This window comes from Emys orbicularis, chromosome 6, assembly GCF_028017835.1.
Source record: "Emys orbicularis isolate rEmyOrb1 chromosome 6, rEmyOrb1.hap1, whole genome shotgun sequence".
NCBI lineage: Eukaryota > Metazoa > Chordata > Testudines > Emydidae > Emys > Emys orbicularis.
The window spans coordinates 71,102,106-71,114,461 of NC_088688.1; the positions used below are offsets into that span (position 1 = coordinate 71,102,106).

The following is a 12,356-nucleotide window of genomic DNA, read 5'->3' on the forward strand; positions in this document are numbered from 1 at the left end:
ACCCAGTAGTTTTCCATAGGTTGAGCAGACGGTACTTATTTAAGACATATTGAAAAGCATTATTCTAGTACTGTAAGATACTGCTCTTTATTTATATCTTTCTGTTCAGTACATTACATCTTCAGCACAGACAAATTGGCTAAGATATACTAATTTTTCAAACAGCTGCTGTGAGAAGACTTACAGAATGGCACTGAACTGAGTGGCCAGTGCCCACAGGAGTTATTTGCAAGTACAGAATGGGTTGCTGCAGGAATCCTTCCCTTACAAGACTACATGAGTGAACAGGTCCTCTTAATTTGCATACCTTTGAAAAATCTTCCCACTCACCTAAAGATTCAATATATCAAGCCTGAAAGCAATTTTAAGAGAATGTTAAGTTTGTACAGTTTGAATTTCCCATACAGCAACTTTTATTAGCAGTAATGCACACAGCTTAACATGCAGCACCAAGCCACTTAATGTGTTTGTCTAACTGCAAATCAGTTGGAAAAATTGTTTAAAAAAACAAAAACAAAAAAAAACCTTGAGGGCTGTGTTGCACTAAACATAGTGTTGACAGCTGTCTGATCAAGAGGGCTTTGTTGTAAACAGAAAACATTTAACTATTCAGTTCTGAACCTTATTTAAGAATACTAGAGTAAACTTCCCCTTACACCTATCTAAAAGGGCTTTGCTCCACTGATTGGGGTGAAGTTTAAAAGATGGGATTGTTCAGAATAAAAATTAACTGGGTTGAGAATCAGGAAGTTATGTTGTGTCCCTACCAGGATGGCTGGCTGACCTTGGAAAGTCTCTAACCTCTCGTTTCCTACCTCTTTAAAATAGGGACAGTATTTAATGGCCCTATAAGGTGTCGTTTGTTTACTTAAACAGTACTTAGTTCTTTTCAAAAAGCAACACAGGGTCCTGTGGCACCTATAAGGCTAGGTCTACACTACAGCGGGGGGTCGACCTAAGATACGCAACTTCAGCTATGTGAATAGCGTAGCTGAAGTGGCGTATTTTAGGTCGACTTACCTGGCTGTGAGGACGGCGGCAAGTCGACCGCTGCTGCGCCGCCGTCGACTCCGCTACCGCCTCTTGCAGCGGTGGATTTCCGGAGTCGACGGCAGAGCCATCAGGGATCGATTTTATCGCGTCTTCACTAGACGCGATAAGTCGATCCCCGATAGACCGATTGCTACCCGCCGATCCGGCGGGTAGTGAAGACGTGCCCTAAGACTAACAGAAGTATTGGGAGCATAAGCTTTCGTGGGTAAGAACCTCACTTCTTCAGACTTGCATATGAAGAAGTGAGGTTCTTACCCACGAAAGCTTATGCTCCCAATACTTCTGTTAGTCTTATAGGTGCCACAGGACCCTCTGTTGCTTTTTACAGATTCAGACTAACACGGCTACCCCTCTGATACTAGTTCTTTTCCGTTACTGAGTACCATACTTCATGGGTATTGCTGCTGTTAAACCTAAAAATTCTCAAGTGTTTTAACATCCTTCTAAAAAGGAAACTGTCAATAATGTTAGTGGCACAAGCTGACCGGCTTGTGCAGAGCTGATTTAAAGTGCATAAAACAAATTAAAATGGGTTATGGCCCCCCAAAATTCCACTAACTCCATTTTAATAGGACTTCCACTAAAATGTAGCACTGAGGATGATACTAAAGCTTTTCCTCAGACTACCTTTACATTGCAATTCTTAGCAGAAGTGAAACCCAGAGGACGACTACTAGTTTTTTAGGTTACTATTGCACTTCCATTCCTGATCTAGCTAAGTTTATACTGTGCTGTTGACACTTTTGTTAGCTGCAGGGGTGCTGTAAGTTAGCCAGTGTCATAGCTATCCAATGCTTAATGCTAGGGATTGGCTGTTTTGACCCCTTCCTCATCATCTAAAATAGTTTGTTGGAAATAGTGGCAACCCTCCCAACTTTAGTGACCTGCAGTCACGCTGTACCCCTCCTTTGTCTGCAATGGCCTTTAGAGACAAAGGGAAAACTTCCTGTTTGCATGGGAAGAGTTGGAAAGACCACAGCACTTTGAATAGTTAAGTACCCTTCACCCACCCCTTGAGCTCTTCTACCTAGAACCTTTGCTCTGAGGCATTCCTAAAAGTAGGGCAAGAAACTCAGTTTGAACTGAAAGTTCCAATAGCCCTTCCCATTAAAATTCTAGAGGACTAAGGAGGCAGGGAATGCCACGACCGTACCAACAGGTATTTAAGGGTAGGTCACAGTTAATGAGGATATCTGCCTGTGGCACTGCTCCACTTGCTCAGTTTCAAAGTTACCTTTATCTGTTGTTCTATGCATTAGGCCAGCTTGTAGCAAAAAGTGGTCACAAAGCAAGGGGGAGTTTTACCAGCCAAACATACAAAATATATACTTGTCTGCAAGCTGTGCTATTTCAAGTTCTCCATTCAGCATGCAAACCTGGCCTTTTGGGGGGAAAATATACTGAAATCACCCACATTCCTTACTAGCAATGAGTTCTCACTACCTCCCATTTTATTTAAATTGCTCTCTTGATTACAGATTATGCTCTAAGGTGTACGTGATACCACTTCATTAGTCTAGCTTTGATTTAAAAACCTATTTCAGATATAACCCTGAAGCTGCTATATTACATTTTTGTATTGTTTCATGCATTGAGAGATCCCTGATGGATTAACCCTGGCTGTCTCATTCTCAAGTTGGAGAATTCAATGTGTTTTTGTGGGAAACTAGAAACGTTCACAGGTTTTATTTGCTTCTCTACATTAATTGGAATGCATTTTCCTTAAGGTACATGGGCTGGGCCACAATTATAAATATGGAAAAATTATTTATATTTTAAAAATGATGCAAAGCCAGCCAGCTCTAAGGAAACATCACAGGGCATAATGCCAAGGAAGAGAACATGATGTAAAACTACAAAGTTGTGTACAGTGTGAATATATCTCAAAATTCAAATAAAATAGTAATGCTAACAGTAAATGCAAGCACAGATTGTAAAGGGCCAGAGTGTTTTGACTTGTAGGAATTATTTTTAAGGCTTTGGTCACATTTGTGTTGCTCTGGTCCTGTCCAATTAAGTAACCTAGATGTTTTACTTCTTCCCCTGTAAGAGGTTTTTTGATGCCCATACATTTCATAGGCTCTGATTTAGTGGGTAATAGGGGGAAGACCCACATCTCCTTATGTAGCCAGAGTAGACAACACCTTTTGCAAAGGGAGGAAGGGGTTGATGGGAACAAACAAGGTAAGAGGCAAGCCCCATGATTACAGTGTAAATTGTAACTGACTTCAGCAGATATTTCTACAACTCGTTGCAGCAGATCTGATTTTTTTTACAGTTGCTTTCTGCTTCTCTGAGTGTAATTTTATTTGTAAGGCACTCCATTCCTGAACCGTTTCACATGCCAATTCCATTTAACAAACAAGTCAGGGGTTATGCTTTAATCAGTTTGCACCAGCAGTTCAGTGCATCCATTTCTGGCAAATAACTTCACACCAGTATAACCCTGGTCATTTGCACTAACGTGCTCTTTTCTACATTTAAGAACTACCCATTTAATATTGAACACACACACTTTGTACTGAATACTGCAGGTTACAAGTGGTACATGCAACAACATGAATCTCCATGACCAAGTGCATAGTGCGGTTGGCTTCACTGGTGGGGAATACATGTATTAAGCCACTTCCCTCTGATAAATTATTTCCTGTATATGCAAACACATATGCATGAAAATCCAAGAAGAACGCATTACTTTTGCATACAAAAATGATACGTTACAGGAAGAACCAGTCAAATGTTAACAACTGTAAATACAGAGAATGCATGCACAAAGAAACAAACTGTGAAGTGCAGAGCCTGTGGGATATAGATATAATTTTATTTAAGTTTGTGTTCACGGCAAGATGAGACACTACTGAAAGGTCTTTCCCCTGCATGGAGATGAATAAGATAAGTTTTCAATAAGCTTTAGCTGCTGCCCATTGCACTGCATTTAAATAGAAGTGCTTACTTTCTATACAGACAACATAAAAGTAAGCAAACTTACAACATGTTCCTTTAATATATCAAAAACGTTTCCAAGGCAACATTATTAAAATTATTATACCACAGTCTCCAGTAACATTGAGCTGTATAAAGGAGGTGGGGGGGGGGGTGGGAGAACTTTCTTCATCCTGCTAACAATTTAAATGCCCTTCTTCTCATCACCCAGTAAGTTCACTGTAGCTTTCTTGGCTGGAGGAGGGGAGAAAACAAAGTGTTAAATTTCTATCCTGCTACAAATAAGAGGTCTGTATAATCACTATTGACTGCAGTTGGGAAATAAAAATCTACATTTTACCTCCAAATGCTGAGGGAAAACCAGCATTTTAAAATAGGCAAATAAAATTGACAATGGGGTGGATCAAGGCTGTGAAGTTTTGTAGAAACAGATTCTGTGAAAATCTTTATTGCAGCAAACCAACCATAGCTTGATAGCACCACAGTGAAGATCACAGACCAACTTAAGAAAAGAGCACTATTTAATATGGGATATACCAGGTCTAGCTGTAGTACCTGAAGGTCTGTGTATATTTTGAAAGTTTCACTATAACATGTCCAGAGAATGAAGCAGCCCATCAGTCAGATGGAGTGGGCTGTAATAACACACTGATTTAGCAGGTATATGCAAACCTTAGTGTCTGAGGGTGTTTAAGGGGGGAAGAGAAGGAAAAGAGAACAAGAGGGCAAGACTCAAGTAAGAGGAATGCAAAAAAGACAGGAGTAGAGAACAGGCAATAACTAGGAGAACAAGAATAGTTGTGAAGAAAGAAGTTATCGTGCTTTAAATCTCATCTACAAAACAGATGTTTGTCTCAGTAAAGGTCATGCATCAAAAGCGTTGGAAAAACAGGAAAGAATGAGTCATTTACATTCGGGTAGGAAAGTAGAGGTAAGAGAAGATAATGGGGAAACTCCTAAAAAAATTACAAAAGCTTCTTTCTCCCTTCAGATTTAGATTCAAACACTCCAGAAACTTCAGCTACATCTCCTTCCTTCATCCATATTTTACATGAGGCATTTACAGTGCAAGTTTCCTGCCTGGCTTCCTTGGGAGCTAAATAAGGGCTGAAAAACCTCCAGCCTTCTTCCCTCCGTGTGAGCCCCTCTGAACCATTTCAGTATGCTGCTTGAGCTCCAGCAATTGTACATCTAGGAGTCACTATAGAGATTTCACTTTTCTCCCAAGACCTAAATCACTCTTTGTTTGTTTGTTAAAAAAAAACCAGAAAAAGTGGGAGTGAGACATTTTGCTTTCTGGGAGGGGAAAAATACAGACACTTAATAGGTAGTAATGTTTCACCTTGTGTTGAATTCCAAGTAATATTAACAACTTGCCATATAAAACATTTGGCAGTTATTCCACAGCATCAAATTCTAAGTATTTCAGGTGACCCAAAATGCACTGAATACCTAAAGTTGTATGGATTGCCTTGTGTGATGAGCTGAATAGATTCTCTCACTAATAACACCACTTTATGGACATGCTAAGCTGCTGTAGAGACAAGCAAAATAACTGGACCATTTCATGCAAGCAGTGTCCTTCAAGAGATTTGTTGCTTAACATAGACACACACTAAAGAAGTGGTACTTGCTGCATCTATGCCCTCTACAATCCTCCTTCTCCTTTACTTTCCTCCAAAGGCAACACACACCCCACCAGATATCTGCAAAAGCAGCATCTTTTAAGGCCAAAATAATCATTTAAAAGGCATCAGCCCTGAAATCATAAAGGTAAATTCCCACTCCTTGAGTGGAGTTTACTTTCTTGGTCTCACCTTCTTTAGTAATGACATCTGCAGTCTCTGCAGCTTTGTCTTTCAGATCCTTCACAACACTGTCCAACTGAGCCTCGTGCTTCAAGAACAAAGGGCGGATAATTCGGTGGTACAGAAGCTCTGCTCCATTGGAAGGGCTTGGAGCCATGCACCACAGGAGAAAGCCACACTGCACAGAAAAAACAAAATCAATATTGGCGTTGAGAGAGGAAGGATGAGATTCAGATCTGGGTTCTGTCCCTAACTCTTCCCACAGACACAGTGACTTGCCAAGGTCACTTTTGCTTTTTCTACACACAAAAGTTGTACCAGTTTAATTAACCTATATAGTAAAGTGACATGCACAAATCCCCCTCCAGCATGGGCTCAGTTATACTGGTACTGCTTATTTTCATATGAGAAGGGGAGAAATAAGCTATACCTGTTTAAGGCTGGTTTATACCAGTAAAACTGCATCCATAGTAGGGGGTTGTACTGTACAACTAGGTCAGGGGTATGGTTTTGTTGTTTCAATCAAGTATTAGTCTCTGTACCTCAATTCCCAGTCTGTAACATTAGGATACCACCTCACAAAAGTGTTTGGAGGATAGATCTTTTAGCATACGAGAGGCTTATGTACTACTGGAATTGGTACTATAGACATTTCTATGGCAACCATCCCAGTACAGACACACAAAAAGAACATTTAGGATGCAAAGTGAACATCAGAATTAGTCAAAGTCAGCACCTGTGCAACCTAAATTAAGACTCTTTGTACATATATAGTGTGAAAGAGGACCTGCTCTGAGGTTGAATCAGGGTTGCGAAGTGAAGAAGGCTGTTTTCTGAAGGACACCTACCCCATTTGTTGCAGGAGTTGGCAGGTGCAGAGTCTTTTCTCTTCATATGGTCCCCTATCTGATGGCGAAGCAGCTGAATGCTGCCTTGGAGAATTTGATACCACACCTGTCTTTGCTACAGAATTCCTATGTGATGCTGGGCCAGTCACTGAAACCAAGTTTCAGATGTACAACTCTACCCCAGTATAACGCTGTCCTCGGGAGACAAAAAAAATCTTACCGCGTTATATCGAACTTGCTTTGATCCGCCAGAGTGCGCAGCCCCGCCCCCCTGGAGCGCTGCTTTACCGCGTTGTATCCGAATTAGTGTTATATCAGGTCGCGTTATATTGGGGTAGAGGTGTAGTCACAAAGTTCTCTCTTCACTGTCTGGGTGCTCAACTTGAGACCTGGGGTCTGATTTACAGAAGTGCTGAGCACTCTCAGCTGCAATGGAAATCAATGGGAGCTGTGCTTCGGGAGCTTAAAATGCGAAGTACTGTGAAAAATCCAGTTTTACGTGTCTCAGACTGGGCACCCTAAATAGCAGATCCTTTTGAGTTTAATATCTGCATCTCAGTTCCCCAACTGTAAAATGGGGATAACCACCACTCCACTCACCGCACAGAGGTGCTGTGAAGATAATTAATGAACATTGGTGAAGCACTAAGCCACATATTGAACAAGGAGAAAACAAAATATTGAATAGGTGCTCATTTAAGTGAACCCCATCCATCTTATACACTGAATGAGGTACGGTGCAGGGGTGGGGGGCGGGGGGAGACAGTAATTCAAGACTGTATGATAACCCACATACACAAATAGGCTGAAATAAGGTTGCACCTTAATCCTGGTATTTCTTAATTTTTTAAGTGCTTGATTTTGCAACCTGAATGTTCTTTTAGTGTAGATTTTTGGTGCAATTTCCAAAGTTTTTTTAAAAAAGCAAACTGAAAAAACATCCCATCATGTATAATCATGTTGACAGCCATATCGGTCATTGGCAGGATTGGAACCTTTAGATTCAGAATACAGGCCTCTGCCATGTGAGGTAATGGAGTAACTGACAGCAATATTAGGTTGTCATCCTCTATGTGGACAAGACATATTTTGCAAGTGATTTCACAGATATGCTCACAGCAGAGGAATGAGGATACTCAGGAATTCAATTCGAGGTTCTGAAAGGGAGTGTTCTCCAGTGATCAGATCCTTCTTGCCCATTCCTTTCCCTCTCCCTCCCCAAAAGTTTGGCCCCTTTTACCCGGTACCCTCCAACTGTCCCTGTTCTCTTCTGCTTTGCCACCCCAGCTTCTCCTCCCAGTCCTATCCTACTGGCTCAATCAGCACCCCTTGTCTAGACTCCCTTCACAGACTCCCTGTCCAACCACTGCCTGCCTAGAACTCTCAGTCCCAATTTCCTTTCCCAGCCAGTCCCAGTCTCCCTTTCACCCTGAACTCCCAGTTTCTCTCTCTTCCCTCCCCCACTGGTCCCAGTCTCAAACTCCTTGTTCCAATCTATTCCACTTCCTCCCCTCATCTGACTTTTTGTCCCCTATGCATTCGAGTCAGGCAGCTTCCTTCTCCATGCTGTCTGGGCACCAGCAGGGAGGGGGTCGCTGAGAGCTCAGTTCTAGGGCCTCTCTCTAGCTGAGAGCAGCTGTCACAGGGAAAGTCCTGCTTCACCCCTGCAGCTGTTGGCTGGAGCATGCTCAGCCACATGGAGTGGGGAAGTGGCGTATATTGAATGAGGTCCCATGTAGGGGATGGAAAACGTTCAATGCACAAAGAATTTTTGAAAATTTTAAGAGGCTAAACTTTCATATCTACTGAATGTATGCGAACTGCAATTTTTCACAGGCTTGTAACTTGGCCAAGTTTGGGCAGGTTTTCACAGTAATAACAAAGGTCACCCTTACTGCCAAATTTCAAGTCCCTGCTCCAAAGCATGCAGGCAATAGAACTTCTGGGAGAAACTGTATTAAGAATTTACATGGGCAAGACACTTTTTCCTAACCATATTCTCAAGAATGACTGAATAGTTTTGGTTGAAACTTGGTGTTTTTTTTTTTTTATTCAAATACATTTATTTCAGCCTGATGCAGACACACAGCTTGGGAAATTTCAGCCTGAACGGTTGAAGTTTGGCAAAGTTATAAGCAATTAAAAGCAGGGCCTTATAATGAGAAGTGTCAGGCAATCTTAATAATAGGTGGTTGGAACAACCCTGCCTAGAATATAGAAGCTGTGCTATCAAGGGATTAGAATTCAGAAATTGGGGTAAATACAGATCTTTTTATAGCAGCACCTCTGGAGGCTGGTAAGCTTTAGAAAACTCCTGAGGAAGAGGGATTGGTCATCTTATTTAACTATTCATGAACAAATTTTCAGTGTACTCAGACTTTAAGGTCAGAAGGGACCATGATGATCATCTAGTCTGACCTCTTGCACATTGCAGGCCACAGAACCTCACCCACCCGCTCCTGTAATAGACCCACAGCCGCTGGCTGAGTTACTGAAGTCCTCAAATCATGATTTAAAGTTGCACAGAATTTGCCATCTACACTAGTTTAAACCTGCAAATTTTACTACTGATTTTAATTCCCTTTGCAAGGTCTAACTCTGCTTGGCTTTCGGCAGTTCTCACTTTCTCTCTACACTTTCTGACCTCCAAGAGGTAGCTTTCCTTGCTGATCCTGCCCATCTTCCATTCCTTGTAGGCGTTCTGCTTTCTCTTAATCACCTGGTTTGAGATGCTTGCTCATCTTCATCCACCTTGCAACCCTTCCCTATGAATTTTTCCCCGTTACTTTGGATGCAGGCTTCAGATAGTGTCTGTAACTTTGAATTAAAATAATTCCAAGCCTCCTCCACATTCAGATAATTGAATTCTTCAGTCCAGTCCACTTCCCTAACTAATCCCCCCACCCCCCTTTTTTTTTTGGTTAGTTAGCTCGTTTGAAATCAAGGACCCTAACTGCAGATCTATTTTTGTTTATTCTTCCATTTAGTTTAAACTGAATTAGCTCATGATCACTCTAACCAAGGTTTTCCTCTACAGCCAGTTCTTCTCCGAGATCCTCACTACTCACCGACACGAAATCTAAAACAGCATCTCCTCTTGCTGGTTCAGCAATTATTTGGTGAAGAAATGTCAGCTATATCAGCCAGGAAAACCTGGGCCCTACTATTATTATAGCACTTGTCCTCCAATCTATATCTGGGAAGTTAAAGTCTCCCATAATCACAGAATACTCAGTAGTATTTATTTATTTAAAAACATTAAAGAAGTCTCTAGCCATATCAAAATCCAAATGCATTGCTGAAGCATTGCTTAAAGTTAACTATGCAATCATGTTGTCCTTTCAGAAAAGGATTTTTGCCACTTCTCCATTTTCTTTGCTATACTTCAGATTTCCTACTGGGAAATTCAATAGATCATGTTGTTACAGCTATTCTTTACTGAGGTAGGTGAAGAAATGGCCTTCAGGGAAAAACATCTAATTATCATTTGGGTAGTTACATGGCTCTCTGCATGATAGTGTCTAAGACAGTTTGATCATTACAAGGAGAGGAAATCAAGTAAGTTTTAATTGATTTTCAATTCTTTTGAGGGAGTAAATCTTCTGTTGTAGTTTTCATAATCAAGTTGTCACAGTGGCATATTCCTATTCAATTAAATAAAAAGAAAGTATCAAAGGAGTTAGAAGGCAAATTTAATATTTTTTTCATCTTTTCGTTCATTTCGTTCAAAATTATAGTACTGAGTTTCAAAGCTCTCCAGATTCCAGTCTAATGAGCAAGCTGATCTTTTTGAGTCCTAGGCGGAGAGTTGACTGCGCAAAAAATCCAACCACCACCACACCCCCAAGATTCACTCTACACCTCACACATGGGGTTTATTTCAACTAGAGACACAGAGGTAAAAACTACCATGTCTTATTTTCCACTAGGATTTTACATCAAGATAGTTAACTTGATTTAAAAAAAAAACAAAAACAAAAACAAAAAAACCCCACACTTTTCTGCAATGAATAAAAAGTCCTAACATTGCATTAATGAACTGGACCCTTGCTAGAAAGAAGCATGGCCCTTTCAAGAGAGGGACAATAGTTTCCTTCTGAATCTTTAGCCAGGATCAACTGAACAGTTCAGTTAAGGGCTTTGAGTAGAATCTTGGCTTTAACATAAGGTGTTTCCTGGGAAAGAACATCAAACCTGGTATCATATTACAATCATACAATTTTAACAGCAAGTCAGAATTGCAAGAACCCTGATGGACTAAACACACACTTAGAATTCAGCATTCTTTGCAAACAGTTGTGACAAAAATAGCTAAGCACAGAGATATGGGGGGAGAGAGAAAAGCAGCCCACCCAGAAAGTACATAACAGTTAATTACTCAGTTAAAAAGCTACTCAGTTACCTGGATCTTCCTCCACCCAGAAGTGTATTAAAAAATAGCCTATTGAAATGAACACAAACAATGTAATGTTTGAAAGTCTGGTAATATCACATCTTTGTTGGCAAAGACAGCCTGCAGCATGTTAGGCAAGTTGTAGTTTGTAGTTAAAGTGTAGCTGATTATTTACAGCCTGCTGAAAGCGTTCATGGTGCTGCAAACATAGTTTAGTGACAAGGTACTGGAACTCCAGCTCTGCTCTTTCAGAAAGACAAGGTCACATTAAAGGACATCTGAAGCCCATATGATCCAAATCTATATCTTCACCCTCTGAGTCACACGCTTCCCTCCCCCCACCCAAATACACAGGATTTATACTTTTTATTGCGGTCTTCGGAGTTACTTCTGCTAATCCCATAAAGTGGGGGCAAATGCCTTGGGTCTTTTCACTGCATGGGCACACACAGTCACCTTGTCTCAGCCTAGCTAAAGAATTTGGCTAGAGAATCAACTTCCCTATGCTGTACATGCTATGCTCCTCCTCCCTGCAACTTTTGACATTCTCTTCATTCTCCCCCTAACCTCGAGAGTTCACTCTCATTGTGCCAAAGTGACAATTTATATGCTAATCAGTTTAAAAGTTAACTATTACCCAATATTGGGGAATCTTATTGCCATCTACTTCTTTAGTAGATTCTACATTAGATATGTTGAGATTCTTATTTTAAGGGGAAAAGGGAGAACCAACAAACCTTCAGCATGTAGTAGAAAGGGAACCAGGACAGAAAGATATCAGAGAAGAATTCTGCTATGCTGAAGATGCCATACACAACCCAGTAGGTCAGCCACTGTGTGTCATCATCTTTGTTGGGGCTTTCAATAGCCTTGATTCTGAAAAGGAAAGCGTAACAGGTGAGCAGTTCAGTAATGCCACCTCATTTACAAAATACATGGATTTGTCCCAAATCTGTTATGATATAGTGGAGAGACCGATCACTTTGATTTGCCTGTGCATATGTACGTGGGAGGATGGGCTGAAACATTCCTTTCATACAGAGGACTTGCCCCAGATCTCTGAACACTAAAACCTTTCTATATACGAAAGGCGCCGAGAAACTCAAATATATTTTTAGGTCTCCGACTTGTGACTTTTTGATTATAAAACATACATACATAGACATCAAACACAGACAAATTATTTGTGGCCTTCCATTCCAGTAGATAGTTAAGAAAAGGTTAGGTAATGTTAGCAGGAATAATGTGGAGAGTCCTCCATTGAACCAAAGGTGTTCCACCTTATTGAACCACATGGTCTTTCTGTCCACA

General features: G+C 40.8%; 1 protein-coding gene across 1 annotated transcript in view; it reads right to left on the minus strand.

The window, feature by feature from the left end:
• Positions 1–3,850: 3,850 nt before the first annotated feature.
• The window catches only part of REEP5 (receptor accessory protein 5), a 28,549-nt gene continuing 20,043 nt past the window's right edge, over positions 3,851–12,356 (minus strand). Inside the window, exons 3-5 of the mRNA XM_065406034.1 lie at positions 11,783–11,921; positions 5,814–5,982; positions 3,851–4,230 (exon numbers count right to left, since the gene is read on the minus strand). Coding sequence (XP_065262106.1) covers positions 4,181–4,230; positions 5,814–5,982; positions 11,783–11,921 — 358 coding nt within the window. The 3' untranslated portion in view covers positions 3,851–4,180. The remainder of the gene's footprint in view (positions 4,231–5,813; positions 5,983–11,782; positions 11,922–12,356) is intronic.